Raw genomic sequence first — 21624 nt, 5'->3', positions numbered from 1 at the left:
AGTCTCAATATATGAGTATATTAACAATCTCTAGAAGTGCTAACATTTCTTGTGAGGAAAAACTATCGTAGTATCATATACAAAAAGAAACCTAAAAGGTCATCACAGTAACCTGTCAAAAAAGTTTGTTTTTTACTTGACAAATATATTACGTAATGACCGCACTACTACTAGTAATACAATTATTAAAACATGTTTTTTTAAGGAATATTTAACAGAAAAATGTAAATACAAAACACTATTTATGAAAATAAAAAGTTTTTTTTTTTCAAATCAGATGACATTAGACAGCTTTTTTTGATTGTTACAATTTTATGAAACCTGCATTAATTTAAGCATTAAAACAAAGTCCAGGAAAATTAAAACTAAAAAAGCTAAATTTGATAAAATAAAACTGATTTCATAGAGCTCAAATTAATACAGCTGTAATTTGTAAATATATTTTTATTATTAAATAATATTATTTGAATCAATATAACCTTGTCTACATGTAGCAATAATTCAGACATAACACAGGCATTAATACAGTAATTTATTTGTGCAGATGGGCAACATTCTTGATTTAATTTAGCAAACTGCTACATAGCAAGGAATTTTTACAGGCTCACATTTGATTTCTGAAGAAAAGAAAAAAACTAAGCAAAGAGTACTTGTTTGCGCCCTTTGCATAACCATACAGTGGAAATGTTAATTCCAGCCCTTACAGATGAAATTTGGCACACTCATTACACAACGTGTGCACTTAAGACATATACAATTACAGAATGGCCTAACAACCCTAATTGCTAAGCACAGCATTCTTAGCACTTCCAGCGTATGGAAGTGTGGCACTTTCCATCCCAATACAACAATGTAGCTGTCAGATTCAAATGACTTGATGGTCTTTTTTATGAGGAAAAATGACTTCAAGTGTTTGATCATAAATTGTAAAATCAGAAACAAAATACTAAATGGCTCTCATCCTAAGATACTTTGGCTTGTAAACACTTTTGCTGTAATAACAGAACAAAAAAGTTAAAATGAGTGAAAACTCACAAAACCCACTGAAACCATGTCTGGGTCATATATATATATATAGATATAGAATATGGTCAGTTGTCTTAAGTCTTAACGTAATAGTAACAGTACTACAAAGTCCTAAAGGGATAATTCACCCAAAAATGAAAATTCTGTTATCATTTACTCACCCTTAAGCTGTTCCAAACCTGTATGCATTTCTATCTTCTGCTGAATGTAGGTAACCAAACAGTTTCTGGTCCCCATTGACTTCCACTGTATTTTTTTTCTCCATACTATGGACGGCTATGAAGACCAGATACTGTTTGTTTTCCTACATTCTTCAAAATACCTTTTTTTTGTTCAATAAATATAGGTTTGGAACAACTTGAGGGTGAGTAAATGTCCAAATTATCATCTCAGGGACTTTTTTCTTTTATGGAACATATACTTTCCTTTTATTCTGGGATAAAATATGACCCGGACATGGTTTTGCGAGATTCACTCTAATAGTGTTTGAATTCTCACTTAGAAGGTCCTACCATTCTGCGCCCAATGGTCACTAGGACACTGGGTTAGCGTCTTTAGGTCCTTACGACTATGATCTGAATCACTCACATTGAGTCGCTCTCAGAGAGGCAGATTTTCAAGCTTGACAAACAAAGCTAAACACAGTTCAGGCAGAATAACACACAGAGGCTTAACCTGACCCCTGTTATCCAACCTCTGAGTGCAAAGAAGCCAACAACGTCCGTAGCATTGGAGAAATGGCTATAGACTCATTGTTCATAAGACATTGAATCCTCCAACTTATACAATGTCACAAGCTCACAAGAGCATTAAAGCTCCACGGGTTCCAGCTGGCCTCAAGGCGAAGTGGATATCACAATGCAGCATGTTCAACCATGCGATGCTGCACCAGCCACAAAACGGTTTCAGTCATCATTCTTTTCTCTAGTCCATTTGATCATGGTCTCTGGAGAGCGATAGAGGAAGATGAGTTTGGAGTACAGCTCTTCTTCCAGCTCCAGTTCTCCGGTTTCCCGCACCAGGAAAATGTCCATGCATAGTTTGAGGATGCGGTCCACACATGGCAGTTCTTCAAACATGATGGAGTGGGAGATCTCGCTGAAAAAGCCTCGCACAAACTTGCCAATGACCAGAACCACCGACACGTACAGACCCATGATCCTGAAGAAGAAGAGGAGACATTTGCAAGAATTTAGTATAATATTTTACAGTGAATACTCTTGAAAGGAATGAATGCTGTGTACCCATATCCTGCTAGGAAGCCCAAACTTGGAGGGCTAACTTTGTCGTTAAAGATGACCATAGGTAGGACGTCGCAGGAACCCCTGCAGTCCGCAATGCTGATGTCCCACCACTCTTGAGCTCCAGTGGTATTCACAGAGGCTTCTCTCATCAGTGACACAGTCACGTCTTGATATCCGTCCTCACCACCTGCCACGAGAAAAGAAGTTTTATATATACAGTTGATGTCAAAAGTTTACATACACCATGCAGAATCTGCAAAATGATAATTAGTTTACTAAAATAAGAGGGATCATACACAATGCATGTTATTTGTTACTTAGTACTGACCTGAATAGGATATTTCACATAAAAGGTGTTTACGTATAGTCCACAAGAGAAAATAATAGTTGATTTTATAAAATAGAAGTTTCAAAAGTTTACACACACTTGATTCTTAATACTGTGTTGTTACCTGAATGATCCACAGATGTGTTTTTTCGTTTAGTGATAGTTGTTCATGAGTCCCTCGTTTGTCCTGAATAGTTAAACTGACTGCTGTTCTTCAGAAAAATCCTTCAGGTGACACAAATTCTGTGTTTTATAAGCATTTCCAATAATGACTGTATGATTTTGAGATCCATCTTTTCACCTTGAGGACAACTCAAGGACTCATATGCTACTATTACAGAAGGTTCAAATGTTCACTGATGCTTTAGAAGGAAACACAATGCATTAAGAGCCAGGGGGTGAAAACTTTTTGAATTTGAAGATCAGGGTAAATTTAACTTATTTTATCTTCTGGGAAACATGTAAGTATATTCGGTAGCTTCTGAAGGGCAGTACTAAATGAAAAATATGTATATTTAGGCAAAATAAGAAAAATGTACACATTTTATTCAAATGTTTACACCCCCGGCTCTTAATGCATTGTTTTTCCTTCTGAAGCATCAGTGAGCGTTTGTACCTTCTGTAATAGTTGCATACAAGTTTTTCAGTTGTCCTCTGAGTTATCAAATCATACAGTCATTGTTGGAAAGGGTTCAAATACACAAAAATGCTGAAAAACTAAAGAATTTGTGGGACCTGAAGAATTTTGCTGAAGAACAGCAGGCAGCTTAACTGTTCAGGACAAACAAGGGACCAAAAAAACACAGCTGTGGATCATTCAGATAACACAATATTAAGAATTAAGTGTATGTAAACTTTTGAACAGGGTCATTTTATTTTGTGGACTAAACATTTTTATGTGAAATATCTTTAGTCAGTACTAAAAAAAAAAAATAACATGCATTTTGTATAAATTCTCTTATTCTGGTTGAAAAAATTTTTTTGGCACCTCTGCAAGGTGTATGTAAAATGTTGACTTCAACTGTAGATCGCTCATTGAACAGCACAGATGTATATACTTTAAAAAAATGTTGATGATGATTCCACACTGTTATGCCACATTCTGCCTTCAAGTAATACATTATGAAAATGCTAAATAATTCCTTATATAAAAAATCGGCAATGCTTTATATTAAGGTTAACCAACATGTATGATGTTACACATGTTGCCAGTTTAAATAATGTTCAATATGTCTCAAACAGGGTAAATCTTTCACAATTAGTTGGAAACATATTAAAGGGAAATACATTGAGAATTTATTGTGCCTGACTTAAACATTCAAGAGATTTTTGAATCCTTTTTTACCATCATACAGCTGCATGACAGGCTTTGCTTCGGCTCCAGTAGGTGCTCTGATGTAGTTAGGAAACATGTGCGGCACATGCCTACAAGAGAATTACAGAGATGATCAAAATTAGGTCCAAAAACAAGGCTGTAACCATGTCTTGAACACTGGAAGGAAAGCATTTGTATTTATTTAAGTAAAAAAATTAATGGTGAACTATGCACTTTAATTTGTATGCTTAATATGTAAAAAATGCAAAACGTTATTGTCGCCTCAAATTCAGTTAGAAATGACACGAATCACACAAATTATACCATATTTTCAATTAAAAACAGCCTTATTTGTGACCCTGGACCACAAAACCAGTCATAAGGTTAAATTTTACAAAACTGAGATATATACATCATATGAAAGCTCAATACATAAGCTTTCTATTGATGTATGGTTTGTTAGGATAGGACAATATTTGGCCGAGATACAACTATTTGAAAATCTGAAATCTAAGGGTGCAAAAAAATCAAAATACTGAGAAAATCACCTTTAAAGTTGTCCAAATTAGGTTCTTAACAATGCATATTACTAATCAAAAATTACATTTGGATAGGTTTACAGTAGGAATTTTACAAAAATCTTCATGGAACATGATCTTTACTTAATTTCCTAATGATTTTTGACATAAAAAAATCAATAATTTTTGACCCATACAATGTATTTTTGGCTATTGCTACAAATATACCCCAGCGACTTAAGACTGGTTTTGTGGTCCAGGGTCACATTTGAGAAAAAAAAAGTTAAGTAGTTTGCACCACTGGATAGTTCTGTCAGTCATTGAACAATTCTATCATAAAAGTTGTCAAATATGAAATGTTTAATTACTTCCATCTTAAAGTCAAACCAAAATGTATTCAGACACCTTCAAAACTTTTCACATTATCACAGTTTATTTGCTATTGCTTGGAAAATGGTAATAAAATATGACAAGAGCTCAAGAGTTAAACTGTCAGAACAAATTCATCTTGATAATGTCAAATAACGTTGATAGAAAGGTATGTAACAGAACATGGTCAGGTCAAAGTGTCAAATCATATTATTGGTCCCAGATTTTGATCAATTTTACTAATTCACTGTATGAAGTATTTTTGGGGAGAATATGTCACAGTTTACTTTATTTCGCTATCCTCATTTACATAAATAGTGTTTATTAGTAAAAAAAAATATCAAAAATGATATCTAGTGTCTGAATAATTTTTGCTTTGACTGTACCTTGCTCTCTTTCAACATTACAACTGATGCTTCGCAATGCAATTTGCACTCTGCTTCTGTGAACCCTAAACTCTGCCTACTTTGATTTGATTGGCTATCTCAATCAATTTTTACATTGAAGAGTGTTAAAAAATAAAACTTTGAAACCTTTTTGTCATTTTAACAAACAGAGCACTGAATAATGTACTCCAGCAGATCAGGGCAAGAAATTTCAAATATTGGGAAAAGGCAATTTGGCCATTTCTAATTATTGGGGGGGACTTAACAATTGGGTTTGGTTTTTGTGCCAGTAACTTTATAATGAACTGTAACAAAGATGATGTAAGTGATGAGAGTGAACTGAGAGTGATCTATCATGAGCACCTCACAAATTTGACCTGTGTGGAAAAATTATGAGAAGTGTATCTAGTGTGATTGAAGTTTTTTCCCCATGTAGTCACAAAACTTACACAGCATCCTTCCGGGTGCCCAAAAGCAGCGAGGCCAGGTCCGCTCTAACTGGGTTCTTTGGTGACAAGCTGATGGCGTGCTTTTCGAAAGTGTGTTCCACTGTCCCACCTTTCCCCAGGTCCCTTTCAGACACAAACACATAATAAGCATGAGGTCCTATGCTGCCAACAGAAGCAAGTTTAATTCAATACCACTGTCTTTCTCCATCAAACTGACCTTTGGAAGTTCCAATCCAGACGGAGGGTCATGTCACCTGTGCTGCCAAGCAGTTCCTTTATTAGCTCTTGTCTGCTCGGTGGGCTGATCCGCCACACTGACCCTGAGCTGCCCTCAATGTTGGCTGTGACTACGTCTTCATAGCTGTACATGGTAATAAACTGCATGGCCACCTGTGGACACATTTCAGTATTGGACACTAATGAACAAGCCGACTTATATCGAGCAGAGGTTGGTACGGATGCTTTTGTATCCTGTTTTTCTCAACAAAAACCTAATAGGATTCTTCCAATGGCTTTCAGATTATTGCAGAAAATCTCTCTGTGCCCAATAAAAGTTTATGATTCTTATACATTTTGGTCATCATGATGATCTTCACAAAAACAACTTCTATGAATTTAGAAGCATAAATACGATTGCGAGAAGTAAAAAGCTTAATGTAGGCTATAAACAACCTACATCATGGTCACATGCCTTCAATGTCACCATCATTAAAGGAGTAGTTCACTTCCAGAACAAAAATTTACAGATAATTTACTTACCCCCTTGACATCCAAGATGTTCATGTCTGTCTTTCTTTCTTCAGTCGTAAAGAAATTATACTTTTTTTTGAAGAAAACATTTTAGGAATCTCCATATAGTGGACTTCTGAGTTAGAACTTCCAAAATGCAGTTTAAATGCAGCTTCAAAGGGCTCTAAACAATCCCAGCCAAGAAAATAGGGTCTTATCTAGCAAAACGATGGCTTATTTCCTAAAAAAAAATGTACAATTTATATATATATTTTAACCTCAAATGGTCTTCTTGTGCATGCATACTCTGTGTACTCCAGTTCAATACAGATAGGGTATGTCAAAAAAACTCCCACGGAGTACAAGACGAGCATTTGAGGTTAAAAAGTATATAAATTGTAAAAAAAATTTTTAGAAAATAATTAATCGTTTCGCTAGATAAGACCCTTCTTCCTCGGTTAGAGCCCTTTGAAGCTGCATTCAAACTGCATTTTGGAAGTTCAAACTCACGGGCACCATAGAAGTCCACCATATGGAGAACATTCCTGAAATGTTTTCCTTAAGAAACCATTTCTTTACAACTGAAGAAAGACGTGAACATCTTGGATGACAAGGGGGTGAGTAAATTATCTGTAAATTTATGTTTGCTCTGGAAGTGAACTTCTCCTTTAAGCTTTGCAAGCCCTTTCATTTTAAAAGAGTTTCTCTAAAAGTTTGAGTTATAACAGTATGCAAACGTGTGATTTTAAAGGATAAGTTCACTTTCAGAATAAAAATGTCCTCATCCCATATCATCCAAGATGTTCATGTCTTTCTTCCTTCAGATTTTTCTCCATATAGTCCATATAGACTTCAATGGTTGGCAAAAGGTTGAAGGCCAAATCGCTGTTTCAATGCAACTTCAAAGGGATCTACACGATCCTAGCCAAGGAAGAAGGGTCTTATCTAGCAAAACGATCTGTCATTGTCTAAAAAAATTAAAAAAAATTTAACCAGTTTTAACCACAAATGCTCATCTTGCACTAGCTCTACCTCACGCATTACACAATCATGTTGGAAAGGTCATACTTGACTTAAGCCGAAGTACCGACCCAGTGTTTGCAAAGCGAACGTGCAAAGAAAGTCAAACACCCTTTACTAAAAAAGGTAAAACAACAATGCTGGAAGGTTTTGAAGTTTGAGGAGAAAATGGGAGTTTTTGCCCTACCTTACCTTTTTGAACCGGAGACGAAGAACTAACCACACACGAGCTTTTCAATGTGATTACATAATGCGTAAAGTCATAGACGTGCATTTTTTATTTAGCAGATCGATTCACTAGACAAGACCCTTATTCCTCGTCTGGGACCGTGTAGAACCCCTTGAAGCTGCATTGAAACAGCAATTTGGACTTTCAACCTGGTAATCCTTATTGTAGTCCACTATATGGAGAAAAATCCTAGAATGGTTTCTTAAAAAAAAAGGCACATGTTAGCAACCGACTTTAAAAATAAACCGACTTTAAATAATAAATGTTTCATTTGCTATCAAGAAATTGTATAGTGTACATAATATCATTATATCAGACTTCCTGTTGGTATCAGTATCACTGGGTAACATCTGTTATTGAGTGTGATATTAATGTGAGATTGAGAGATATTACTGTTAATGTCGACTTACAGCATTTTTTCCAAACTGATTGGCAAGAAGATTGTAGTCGTGCTCAGTGAAAGGCTGGATGGACTGCTGCTGCACACTCATTGTGAATAAAGGCTGCAGGAGGACACATAAATCAAAATCTCAAATGTTAATTCTGAAAAGTGATCAAAGTATTAAAGACTCATAGAAATATTACAATTGTATTTTACCTCATAACCACCAAGTCTGACTGTGACAGTGACATCAACAGGATGGTTAACCACACCCACTACTGATTTAACTAGTGAAATGAAGAGTAGTGGGAACCAAATGATGCAAATGAGGAAAAGAATGATAATGCCACCCATTCCATACTTGACAATCTTCTTTTTCTTTTGCCCTTTTGGTTGGGGATATTTCTGCAGAGAGAAAGTAAGATTATATACACATTAGAATCAAACGATGAAGATATGACAATTTCCATGAATAAGTTACAAAACGTTTAAAATAGTGAACAACCTCAGGTAATCAAAATAAAATGTTATATAAGCCATGAGATCATGAAATGTGCCATTTTTTGGACCCTGTTACCAAAATGTGCGACATTTCTGAATATAGTTTTAAAACCCCGAACTGTGCAATTCTTGGAAAAAGAAAAAAAAAGTTTCAAGAATAAGTTGCAAATTTCACTTAAATTAATCTATCACCCAGTACAGGAAATGTTCATTTATGATCATTAAAATGAATTAATAACTGAAAATATTCTACAAGATACAGATCTTTAATGTTTTTTAATTATATTTAGTCAGTAGTAATGGAACATTGACTTATACTCAATCCTAGATAAATAGTGAATGTTCTAGATATAATGACCATATAATAAAATAAACAAATAAAAAACTAATCTAAAATTGGAGGTATAATCAAACATTTTTTACCTTTTCTGTCTCTCGGCTGCACTTAATGATGAAGATATTAGCGTAGATGTCCTCCACACACATCCAGTTGGAGAGAGACAGTGTTGTATCTGTCCAAACCCAGTCCATCACTGCTCGAAGTTCAACTAAAAACGGAACGAGGCGGAACCTGAGGAAACAAATTAATTAATTTAAGCCTAATCTAGAAATTTATTTAAAGAATATTATAGTATTCTACTAGTAAATAAACTTTAAAGAAGACACTGAAAAGTAAAGAAAAGAAAGTGCCCACCCTTGGAAAAGGAAGAGGTTGAGGTGATTGAATTTCTTGGTGAGGAAGTTTCCAAGGATACGTGTAGGGTAGCCACAACGGATCTGATACGCTGACAAAGTGAAGTAGATGCACTTGAAAAAATACCAGAGCTGGGCCACCGAGTTATGACTGAACATCCTGTGAAAATAAAAGAAATGATACTCTTGAAAAACATCTCATTTGTCTTTGATCATCAAGATCGCAGAAGTCAAAGATCATCTGTGAACCTTCTCCGATACTCTAAAGCCTCGTTCAGACTGTCAGCCCAAATCCGATTTTGTCCATATCTGCATGGAATCTGATTTGAATAACTGACTGTCCACACAGTCATATCGCAACTGTTCAAATCCGATTTGTGTGTCCATAAACGCTCTTTTGTTTTACGGAATGTGCATTGGTTTCTGTGGCAATGCCGTTGCGTTATTATGCCAACGCTAAAAACAACAATAACAGCAATACAGTTTGCAATATAGATGCTGTCTTGCTATATGACAACGTTTCCGTCGTGTTGGATTATATTTTGTCTTCTAAAGCAGCGGCAGAAACGCAGGAAGCTGGAATGTGTGACTTTATTCTGTGCTGCCGTCTCTGCTGGTTTCAAAACTCAAAGAGGTGCGTATACTAGCTGTATAGCCTTTTTCCCGCTTGATTTGCAGTTCGCAACAACTCAGGCTTGTTTCTGCAAAGACTTTGTTATGTTATGTCTGACGTGTTTACGTTTTACGTGGCATGAAAACGTGAAAAAGCAGAAATCCGATTTGAATAGGATTCCAAACCACATACGAATGTAGCTCGAAACGGATTTGACCAAATCGGATTTCATGCAGTTCGTTGCTGTTCAGACTACCTAAATATGATCGGATTTCAATCGGATTTGCATAGAAATCGGATTTGGGCTGACAGTCTGAACGAGGCTAAACTGCATCTGAACACAGGTGGCGAAGCCTCTCTTACCTCTCAGTGACAGCAGGAAGGATGAAGAACATCCACAGGTGGATACCAAAAACCAGTATAACCTGGAAGATGAGCTTTCCCAAGATGCTCTTCCGCAAGTAAAGTGCACGGTCAATAATCATGGTGCTAAACTGAATGAGGAGCATGACTAAAAACGCCTCAGGGACCTGGTCTTCAGACAGAGAGGAGGCTATATCTGCTGCCGCCGAGTGTTTCTGTAACAGAGCAAATATTTCATTTAAATACAGTGCTTTCATTTTTTTCATGTTTTATGTTGCTGCCTTGTGTTTAACTGCTTTGAACTACTTTTTTTTTCACATCAATCCACACTTTATACACCATAATGACAAAGCAAAAACAGAATTGTCACAACTTTGTAAATGTATTAAAAATAAAAAACTGAAATATGTACATTGCATAAGTATCCATACCCTTAACTCAGTACTTAGCTGAAGCACCTTTACAGCCTCAGTTATTTTTGGTATGGTGCGTCAAGCTTTGCGCATCAGCATTTGGCAATTATCTGCCGATCTTCTCCTCATCTCTTCACCTCTCAAGCACTGCCAGGTTGGATGGGCACAGACGCACATTTTCAAGTTTCTCAAGAAATATTTGATTAGGTTGAATCCCAGGCTATGGCTGGGCCACTCGCAGAGTTGTCTTTAAGCCACTTTTGCTGTGTGCTTAAAGACTCATGCTACAGCAAACTTTACTTTTGGGATGGAACTCTACAGGGGATGAGCAGTGCTTGGTTTCCTCCACACATGATGCCTGGATTTGAGGTTCATCAAACCAGAAAATCTTGTTCCTCACAGTCTGAGGGTCCTTTAGGTGCTTTGGAGAGGACTGGGTCTTGCCACACCGCCATAAAGCCCAGATCGGTGGAGTGTTGCAGTGATGCGTGTCCTTCTGTAGGTTTCTCCTATCTCCACATAGGATCATGGAGCTAGACTGCCCATCAAGTGACCATGTTTATTGGTGACCATCACCACTCTAACCAAACCGCTTCTCCATCAATAGCTCAGTTTGGCCAGAAGGCCAGCTCTAGGAAGAGTCCTGGTTGTTTCCAACTTCTTCCATTAAGGGTAACAGAGACTAAATGCTTCTGTGAATAATCAACGCAGCAGATTTTTTTCTGAACTCTTCACCAGATGCATGGTGGCATTTTTTTACCCCAAGGCTTGGTTTTTGCTCTTATATGCATTTTCTACTGTTAGACCTTTTATTAGGATGCATGTGTCATACCCATTCAATTCAAATTGCCTCATGTTATCTCCACTCAAACTGTAGTAACATCTACAAGAAATATGAATGATCCTGAGCTAAATTTTAACTGTCCCAAGATGAGGGTTTGAATACTTACACAACGGAATCATTTAAGCTTTTTATTTTTAATAAATATGCAAAGTTGTTAAACACTTGTTTTTTGCTTTGGCATTATGGAGTGTAGATTGATGTGAAAAAAAGTAATTTAAAGCAGTTTAACAACAAGCAGCAACATAACAAAACGTGAAAAAATAAGGGGTTTGAATACTTTCGCAAGGCACTTTAGTTCTCAACTGGTTTCAAGTCAACTAGACTATTTAATTTGGTATCCTAAATGTAGCCGCATCTTATTATTTGCATTTAGAGTTCATTTTTTAACTTCAACAGACTCAACCCAGCAATTGAGAGTTTTTACTTAAGGATTAGTTCCAAATCTTGCCAAATTAAGCAATTTCAAATGCACATTCTGTATAGCCTGGAAAAAATCCAGACCCTAATCTATTAAGATTAAGGGTCTGGGATCGAGCAATGAAAACTGCCTAACTCGAGGGGCGGCACCAAGCATGCATTTGAAACTCTAACTGCACGCAATTGGATAACGCCACGACCAATCACAACAATACACGCTTAGCTACCAGCAGAGCTAAATGATGTTTCATTAACAAAGTTCGGGAGAAGCGCGTCAGATGCTTAGCGTAAACATCACAAGTCAATCAGCGCCATAGGTTTAAATACAGCTGACTCACCTCAATTCACTCGATGGTTTATCAGTAAACCTCCACCACCCCATCTCATCACTCCGAGTTTTCGCTACTTCTATTGGGGGGGTACTCTGGGTTCGGGCCACTCCCGAGCTCGGAGCCCTTCACCGGACAGCACGCCAAACATGCATTACTATTCTCCGGCTAATTATATGTAAGCGTGAACTCGTGAACTGATAGATTAAACTCTTGCCGTATCCAGTCGGCAAAACAGCAAAAACGTCCTTCTTGCAAAGGAACGATTCGAGTTTTCGGTTTTCTGTTCCTCTTTTATATGGAAAGCCAAGTCTAACTCGTTCATTGTAGCGGCCAAAGCCGTTTCAAACAACTTGTTGTTCATCTGTAGCGACAGCGATCTTTCAAAGTTTACTATATGATTCGGACGTCGCAGCGCTGTCATCATCGGCTTAGCTCGCCTCTGGCCCGCCTACATCAGATACACCAATTTGATTGGTTCCCACAACTGCTTACGTATTGCAGTAACCTGCATCATTGCTCGATGCCAGAGTGTCTTGCAGAGACAATTCAAATTGTGCTCTCGAGACCTCTGGATTTCCAGGGTACATTCTGTACGCATTTCTGTAAGACTTTTTTGACTAAGGATGTAAGATTTCCTGTACTCACTCCAAAAGCCCAGAAACCAAAGACGATGATGATAAAATCCACAACATCAGTAAGGAACATAAGAGCGTAGACATCAGTTGCCGCCCGATACTCAGCATGAAGGATGTTCTGGAAGAATCCACAAGTTGGCCTATAGACATTCTTCACTCTGCATAGATGAAAACACACCACAAGATAAAATAAACGGCAGTGAAACCCAAAATATCACATTAATTCACATCATGAATTTCACTACAAGATGAGTAGGGACTTGTGAAACAGCTGGTGACATGACATTGTGATGACATTGTCATGATATATGTTATATCAATATTATTATTATACTTTTTTTTTTTTTTTTTAAGTTCAGTGTATTGGTATTCAAAATATACATTGCAATATTTTACTCATTTTTTTCTTTCATCTGCACTGGACTTTGGATAATTATGTTCTTGTGCACAGTTTGGATTTTGGCAGAATAAAAATAACAGTAACTTTACAATAAGGTTCTATTTGGTAAAATGAGTTAACTACATTAGCTAACATGAAGTAACAATGAGAAATACTTCTGAAGCTTTTTTAATCTCAACATTTACTAATATATTATCAAGATCAAAAGTTGTCTTTGTTAATATTCTTTAACGACCTTGAGCTAACAGTTGCATTTTTAACAAGGATCATTAACAAAGACAATAAATACTGTAACAAATGTATTGTTCATAAATTTTAGTTAATGCATTAACTAATGGGACTTTATTATAAGTGTTACCAAAATACTTGATACTGTGCGCTGACACAGTATTTGTCTTCTCATAGGTTTGCTCTGAACGGTAATCTACTTTTTTTTTTTTTTTTTTATATCAATGTGGAAAAACGATGCATTTTCTTACTTTACTAAAAGTACTAAAAAGTAAAATACCTAGTAAAATACTAGTTTATTTGCTGGAAAATCTAATCTGATCATTTATGATCTTTACGATTTATCAAGGCTGGAGACCATCAACTAGACTTTGAGAGGCTGCTATGATGTAGTCTTTTTTTGCTGGCTTGACACAAAAACAACAAGAATCTTACATGGATAGGAAAAGTCCTTTGAGTTTTCCTCCAACAGCATCCAACAGTTTTTTACCGGCATCCCCGCTTTGTTTCTTTGACTTCTTTTTCTTCTTCTTCTTGGGTTCTTTCTGTTTAGTGTCTGTGAGAGGATTGTTTATATATGTATCAAAATAATACCTAACATAACAAATACAGGTAACTCAGTACAAGCTTACAGACATAATTTAGGCATTTAGGTACATTAAATATATACACATATACTGTAAACAATATGTTTTTCCAACAGACCTTTTTCTGACTTTTTCCTTCGGAAGCGAAGGAAACGACTCTTGTTCTTTCCATCCTCCTTCACTGTATCAAGGGTTTCTGTGGTATCCGTTTGTATGTTGGGCTCTGGGTCAGTCTGTATTTCAGCATCGGTTGGTGCTTCTGTCGATGGTGTCATTGATAGCACCTCCGTTTCGGGCTCTGGCTGTGCCCGGCTGTCCTCTTCATCGGAGAGTTGAAAGACTTTCTCGTCACTTTCATTTTTGTTCTTCTCATCAGATGAAAGATTGCTCTTCTCTTCCAGAGGGCCCTCTTGGTCCCAGAGACCATAACGCTGAGAGAGGCAAAGCAAAAAAAAGTATATCACGAACAAACTAGATGCCAAGTCATAATATAAGAAAAATGGTGTTTGTAGATTCTAAGTCTTCACAAAAACGAGATTATGAATTCCATGTAGAATGCGCCCTGATGTGGCAACACTGGATTTTCTTTTAAGTCAACTTTCATGCCTATTCAATTCTTTTGAATTTAACAATTTTGAATAGAAACAGTGGATGCTTTTAACTCTGCTAAACATAGTATCTGAACGAGTTTAACCAGTCTAGGCTTGTTTTTTGAGCAGGCTAGACTGAATACCTGGAGAAGTGACCGGTGAAAGAAGAGGACCAATAGCTGAAGCAAATCATAGCGAATGTAGTTGTCAGTTTTCTCTAGTCCCAGGATGCGTGGAGGGAAGAACGGCTTGTCCTCATTTAACTTCAGCTCATACTCAGTATTCCACGGGAAGAAGCCAAACTGAAACAGGTATTTGACCACCACCATGACCTGTGGGAAACACAACAGACCAGAAACACACAGTAAATTATTGTTGTTCCACCCACAACTGGTTTGCAAAATTTTAAAGCCTTTTCTGTTAGAAAAAAAAAATGGACCATACCAGCTTAACCCTATAAAGCCTACTGTACCATATTTGATACACAAAGACATCTAAATGACAATCTTCTACAGTCTTATGTCAACTGATTGTGTGTCAAGTTTATAGGGTTAATGCAGTCAAGCTGTTTTTGAAACAGCAGCTGGTTTATTTCTGGCTCAAGGTGGTCTACCAGACTTAATCAGCTTAACCAAAATAGTCTACTAGGTTAACCTCTGTCCCACTAGCTGGTGGTCCAAATGGTCAACCACCTACACCAGCATTAACCCACCCAAGCATGATTTGATAATAGAATAGAAGTAAAGGTTTCAAGTAAAAAAGCTTACTTTTTAAAGGTGGCTAACATAGTGTATACTGTAAGGGCTATACGTTAACTTTTTTGCACATAGCACTGGTGCTACAGAGGATAAAAGTTGTGTAGCACAGGCCAAAAAGTTGTAGCACAAGTTAGGGGTGGGCGATATGGCAAAAATATCATATCACAATTTTGGTCACACTTTATATTAGGGTGGCCTTAACTATTGTGTACTTACATCAAAAAAATAAGTACAATGTACTTAATGTGGTCATATTGCATTGCAAAACACTTTTGCTTCTATGAAGGTGGGATATGGGTAAGGTTAGGGACAGGTTTGGTGGTATGGGTAGGTTTAAGGGTGGGCTAGGGTGTAAGGGATGGGTCAACAGTGGTAATTACAGAAATTAATTACAAATGTAATTACATATAGGTTTTTAAAAAAAAGATAAGTGCAATGTAAAAACATGTATGTACACAATAAGTACATTGTACCAAATGATTCATTTAAATGTAAGTACATAGTAGTTTATTTTATCATGATTCTTGTGTCATGTTGGCTTTACTATTTACTACTAATTTCCCTATTGTAAAAAAAAGAATAAAATGAAAAAGAATGGCAGACATTTAGGCCGAAGTGGGTTAAGATAAAAATCTTTGTCATTTTTTTATATTTGTTATTAGAAAATAAGAACAAAGATATACATTACAAATACACATTATATACAAATAAAACAAACAGTGCTTTATTTTTCAGAAATTGAATGAACAAATATTGAAATAAAACACTATATACATGAATTATATATTTTTAAAGCAACTGTATTAAAGTTCATCAGTCAAGAGCAGTAAGTGATTATTCTTTGTTTTGTTGTTTTATTAAAATTAAAAAATAGTTCACCCAAAACTGAAAATTCTGTCATCCGTCTGTCAGTTCTGTCATAGTGTTTTATTTTTACACCATCATTTACTCACTCTTAAGTTGTTTTAAATCTGAATTTGTTTCTTTCTTCTGTTGAACATAAACGCTATGTTGAAGAAGGTGGGTAACTGAACAATTGCTGTCGACTTCCATAGTATTTTACCCTGTACTATCAAATGTGGACGAGCTACTGTTTAGTTACCCACATTATTAAAAATATCTTGTTCAGCACAAGAAAGAGATTAATACAGGTTTGGAACAACATGTGAGCAGGGGTGTAGCATCTGGGTATGCAGGGTATGCAGGTGCATATGCGCCCGGGCAGATTGGGGGCCCACTGACCCGAGGGGGAACTTTTAATTGAAACGAGGGAACGAATATAAACCTGCACGGGCCCAGCCCTGGCCCGAGATGCTCAGGCCCGAGCCCTGCCCTTGTCCAACAACTTATCAGAACAGAGCCCGTGTTGCAGCCATTAAAATAGTTACGTTTTTGGATTTTAATGGCAACATGACTAGATTCCGTTTAGTTTCTTTATTAAGTTAATTTAGAAATATGTTTTGGACATTTTATGTTTGTTAAATTCAGCTTTTAAAATAACTAAATAATAATAAAATCTATAGACATAAAACACTTGATGCATTTCACAATAATAATTTAAACATTTAACCTAGCTGTGCTGTTAGACGCATATCCAGCACACCTTGCAGGACATGGAAGCTCCAGCGCAATCACTTGCATATTTTTCTTAATAACATTGGAAACCTAAAATACACCATCATTTTTGCTCATAAAGGTAAGAGTAATACATCATCCAGACTGCAAAAGGTCTACTTTTATCTGTGTGCACTCACAATATCAACAAAACGTGCTTCTGTAAAATAGCTAAAGAAAACAAACAAGCGCTTTCTGCCGTCTCTGTCTTGAGGAGGAGCGCTTCACAAAAATGATCCGAAAACTCAGCGAATATTTGCCTCACAGACATGGTAAACGTATCTATAGAATGTTTTAAATTACTACTTCAATTTACTAAAACGAAATAATTAATGTAATAAAATTGTGTTACATTGCATAAAGTTAATGTGAAAATTCCACCTACTCCGCCCCCAAAAAAAAGTCTCTGGTATTAAACCTGTCTTCAACTCAGTTAACTGGCTGATTTATGAGGCTTGTTGGCTTTTCTGAGGTAGGCTAAATGTTATGTTGCTATTATTATGACTTATTCACAAGATGTTTTATTGACGTTTTTTTTTTTTTTTACTCTGATTGATCGATTTCATGTGACATCATGTTTATTATTTTCTTTTAACATGCATTCAAATATTTTTTTTCATGTTTATTTTGTGCTGCAAATATATATAAAAAAGGAAAAGATCATTGATTCACATGCCGCTTGATCTGAGGCGAATATAGTTATCTCACTACAAATTAAAGAGCGTAAAAACACATTTATTGTTTGTATTTTATTATAAAATTGACAGAATTTATAGGCTGAGACATTGAAAACATTAAATATTATTTCCAAGCATTTATACCGTAAATAAAACAGCTTGTGATTACTCACGTAACGTTATGTACTTAAGAAAAAAAAATCAACAAGTTAACCGAGTTGGAGCCCATACATGATTGGGGGGCCTGTAAATTTTTTTGCATATGGGCCCAGGGCTGACTTGCTACGCTACTGCATGTGAGTGAGTAAATAATGACAGAAATTTTATTTTTGGGTGAACTATTCCTTTATTGACAAGCGGCACCATGTTTCTGTGCTGCACGCATCCGTTTCTCTCTCAACTGTTTACTTTCATTTTAAGACATAACCAACTATGTTAATGGAAACCTTATGCGTTTTGACAGTTGCCTATTAGGTGCAAAATCAATCAAATGCAGAAGACAACTTAGCCCAATAATCAAGCGCTGTTTGACAGGTGTGTGCGTTCGCTTCAGTTAGGCGCTCAGAAAAAGCGCAATTCAGAACAGCACGTGAATTAAATGTTTAACTGACAAGGCTTTAAAGCAAATGCAAATAATGCACTTTTGTGATTGTGAATAAGTGCAGTGCCCCGCAAGTGTAACTCTACTGCTGAGTTAACATTTGATGTGAACGTATGTTGTGTATACAGTATATTGAGTTGGATGTGCCAGAACTGCAGCTGATAGAATGTGTGCTGTAGCACAATACTACGATAATTCTTCAAAAGAAGACCGTGGAAATGATGAACTCACTGCGAAATCACTTTACACTACAAAGCGGCTCGTACACGTGCTAGTGGTAAATTTATTCATTGCACAGACCTAGTTTTTCGTAGCCCTGACTGTATAAAAAAACGAAAAAGTATTATAATGAACACAATATAATGATATGATTTGCATTATATTAACACTTTAATTATATTTTTTTATTATCTGAAACATATCTTAATTAAAGTCAATGTTACAAAGCCACTGTCTATTCTTCCCACCTCTGTGTAGATGATGGCCGTCATCCAAAACCTCTTGGAAGGTCGTGGCACAGACAGCATTGCCCAGAGAAAGACAAGAATTGGCAGCACCAGTGAGATGACAGAGGCTGTCACCACGTTATTGAGCACGATAATGAAATAACAGACCAGCTCAGAGTGGGCCGCCAGAACATTATAGAGCGCAAAGAGCAGCTTCAGCAGTCGGTTCTGCGACGAGTAGAACTCGCGACTCTGCATCAACTCCTCAACACTGAATGGCCTGAAACAGAGAAAACAGAGACAATAACTAAACTGCAAAACTAATTATATACTGATAAAAAGAACTGTCATTAATGCAAAACATTGAATTTAATTACATTAAAATGCATTTCTAAAGCACTTTAAAAACATCATAGATTGCCAATATGCTGTACAGTTAAAAGAAGCCATTAAGAATACGAGGAAAAATATTATTTCATACAGTCATGTCATATAAAGTTGCACCTTTCTGAGAGCAGTTCACTTGCAGTTCTGGAGCGTCGAGGGCGGAGGGTGTGTTGGCTGTAAAAAGGTTCTGTATCGAGCTCTAATGTGAGTTCAGAGGATAGAGTTGTGCTGCTGAAGTCACGGGCCTTTGGAAAACCACCCAGTGGCTCCAACTCAACCACACTGAAAAACAAATGGGACATTTGGTCATAACTAACAGAAACAAAATATATGAAAAAAGACATTTTGTTGGCCTCCCAAAATCCTTACCTACATAGCTGTATATTAAACATCAAGTACTGTATTGTACATTCTAATTAGTATAACAGCGTTTTAGTGCCACTTTAAAAAAAAAAAAGATTATGAAATTAAAGTCATAATATTTAGAAAATAAAGTCAAAATTATGAGAATAAAGTTGAAATATTATGAGAACAAAGTCCAAATATTTCGAGAATAAAGTTGAAATATTTCGACAATAAGGTCAAAATTATGAGAATAAAGTCGAAGTGTTTCAAGAAGAAAGTGGAATGTTTAAAAAAAAAAGTCAAAATATTTTGAAAAAAAGAAAAGTCAAAATTACATAAAATACACAATATTATTGCGATTACTGGCTAGCTGGTGCTCTACAAATAATAAATGGAAAACATAAAATATGATTTCCAATAATTTACTGTATTACACCATAAATAAAACAGCTTTAATTACTACAATTTAATTCTCAAAACATTTCGACTTTTATTCTTGAAACATTTCGTCATTATTCTCAAAACATTTCGACTTTATTCTCAAAGCTACCTCTTTTTATTCACGGAACACTTCTACTTAATTCTCGTAATTTTGACTTTATTCACAAAATTTTTTGACTTTATTCTCTAAATATTACAACTTTAATCTCGTAATCTTAGTTTTTATTTTTTTTTAACGTGGCACTAAAATGCTGACGTAAATTAGCCATGATTGTTGTGTCGTAAATAATTTTTGCTTTCATTAAGGATATGTCATGTCATGTCTTGTAAGAACACAGCATAAATCATAAACACTGCAAACAATATCTAATCAAACATCCTAAAAGAAATGTTTTACATTTTTATATGACACAGCTTTTGAAAAAGACTAAGAGCAACTTAATCCAGGATTCAAAACCTAATTATTATTTTGCAAAGTTTACAAAGTAAAAATCATTTCAATACACACTACACTTGTGATTCGATGCTTAATTATTGATTATTATTGGTGCTCAATTATTAACAGTGGTGCTTAATATTTTTGTGGAAACTGTGATACATTTTTTTTTTCCACAGACTTACTTTACATTGCTGTTGAAGCGAACATTGTCTGTGTCAGTTTCATCGAGACATGTCTCAACAGTGAGATTTTCACTGTCCTGTGATATCTGATCATCCATGGGCTCTCTGGAGGGCCTCTGTGGATGGCACAAAATTCATGAGAACAATGCCAACAACGCACTGGGAAATGTGTTTTTGGGTGAGTTGCTCACCTGGCTGAGGCTGTGAATGAAAAGGTAGCGCTCCTCAGAGAGGACCATGGAAGTGTCTACATACTGCTTGGTGAGCAAGTTAAGCCACATAGTGAATCCATCCACCATGGCCAGGAAAAGCACCCATAGAAACTTCAGTATGTCCAAAATCCTCTGCACGATATCACTGCCAGTGGCTTGAGATGCTGTAAAATCAGAATGATGCAGTGGGATGTCATATGAAATTCAAGACACCCTCAAGCCTTTCCTCTGTTTTTAGATGCTTACAGTTAGGCGGTAATAACGTCTCCATATTTAAAAGGGGATACACTTATTTTTAACCGTCTCTGCCAAAATTCTGGATCTGTTATTTAGATAGCTAGCTAAACACTAGAAAAGTTCATAATTTAACAAACTACAATTAACTTGTTCACCAAGAATATTTCTATATTTATCTATTTTTAAAAGTATTTTACATTTATTCCTTATTCAGAGCTTACTTACCCACATCCTCTCCATCTTCTTGAATCTCCTCCACGTCTTTGGAATTACCATCAAAAACTGCTTCACTCTCATCAGCATCATCTGATAACCGTTGAGAGAAATAGACAACTTAATATTCCATTGTAATATGAAGAAGTCTGCAGCTGATTGCTTCGTTTCTTTTATACACAGTATCTTACAAAAGTGGGTACACCCAACCATTTTAAAATATCTTCTCAAGGGACAACACTATAGAAATTAAACTTGGATATATATTAGAGTAGTCATTGTGCAGCTTGTATAGCAGTATAGATTTACTGTCCTGAAAATAACTCAACATACAGCCATTATTGTTAAAATAGCTGGCAACAAAAGTGAGTACACTTTAAGTGATAACAGCAGTATGTTGTTCAACCATGCAAAGCCACATGTCCTCTTCATCATGTTTATGTTTTTGTCTGCTTGACAGG

At 36.1% G+C, this 21624-nt stretch overlaps 1 protein-coding gene across 1 annotated transcript in view; it reads right to left on the bottom strand.

Annotated features, from left to right (window-relative positions):
- Window positions 1–519: 519 nt before the first annotated feature.
- The window catches only part of piezo1 (piezo type mechanosensitive ion channel component 1 (Er blood group)), a 110310-nt gene continuing 89205 nt past the window's right edge, over window positions 520–21624 (bottom strand). The window contains exons 33-51 of the mRNA XM_073836553.1: window positions 21176–21256; window positions 20693–20877; window positions 20502–20617; window positions 19212–19376; window positions 18729–18987; window positions 14755–14943; window positions 14140–14452; window positions 13870–13990; window positions 12817–12964; window positions 10166–10380; window positions 9191–9349; window positions 8920–9067; window positions 8212–8400; window positions 8024–8116; window positions 5853–6025; window positions 5636–5758; window positions 3944–4023; window positions 2271–2457; window positions 520–2187 (exon numbers count right to left, since the gene is read on the bottom strand). Of these exons, the coding sequence (XP_073692654.1) occupies window positions 1932–2187; window positions 2271–2457; window positions 3944–4023; window positions 5636–5758; window positions 5853–6025; window positions 8024–8116; window positions 8212–8400; window positions 8920–9067; window positions 9191–9349; window positions 10166–10380; window positions 12817–12964; window positions 13870–13990; window positions 14140–14452; window positions 14755–14943; window positions 18729–18987; window positions 19212–19376; window positions 20502–20617; window positions 20693–20877; window positions 21176–21256 (3200 nt within the window). The 3' untranslated portion in view covers window positions 520–1931. The remainder of the gene's footprint in view (window positions 2188–2270; window positions 2458–3943; window positions 4024–5635; window positions 5759–5852; window positions 6026–8023; window positions 8117–8211; window positions 8401–8919; window positions 9068–9190; window positions 9350–10165; window positions 10381–12816; window positions 12965–13869; window positions 13991–14139; window positions 14453–14754; window positions 14944–18728; window positions 18988–19211; window positions 19377–20501; window positions 20618–20692; window positions 20878–21175; window positions 21257–21624) is intronic.

Source organism: Garra rufa, chromosome 3, assembly GCF_049309525.1.
Source record: "Garra rufa chromosome 3, GarRuf1.0, whole genome shotgun sequence".
Lineage (NCBI taxonomy): Eukaryota > Metazoa > Chordata > Actinopteri > Cypriniformes > Cyprinidae > Garra > Garra rufa.
The sequence above is the reverse complement of the archived record's forward strand: the minus strand, read 5'-3'. Positions and strand labels throughout refer to the sequence as shown.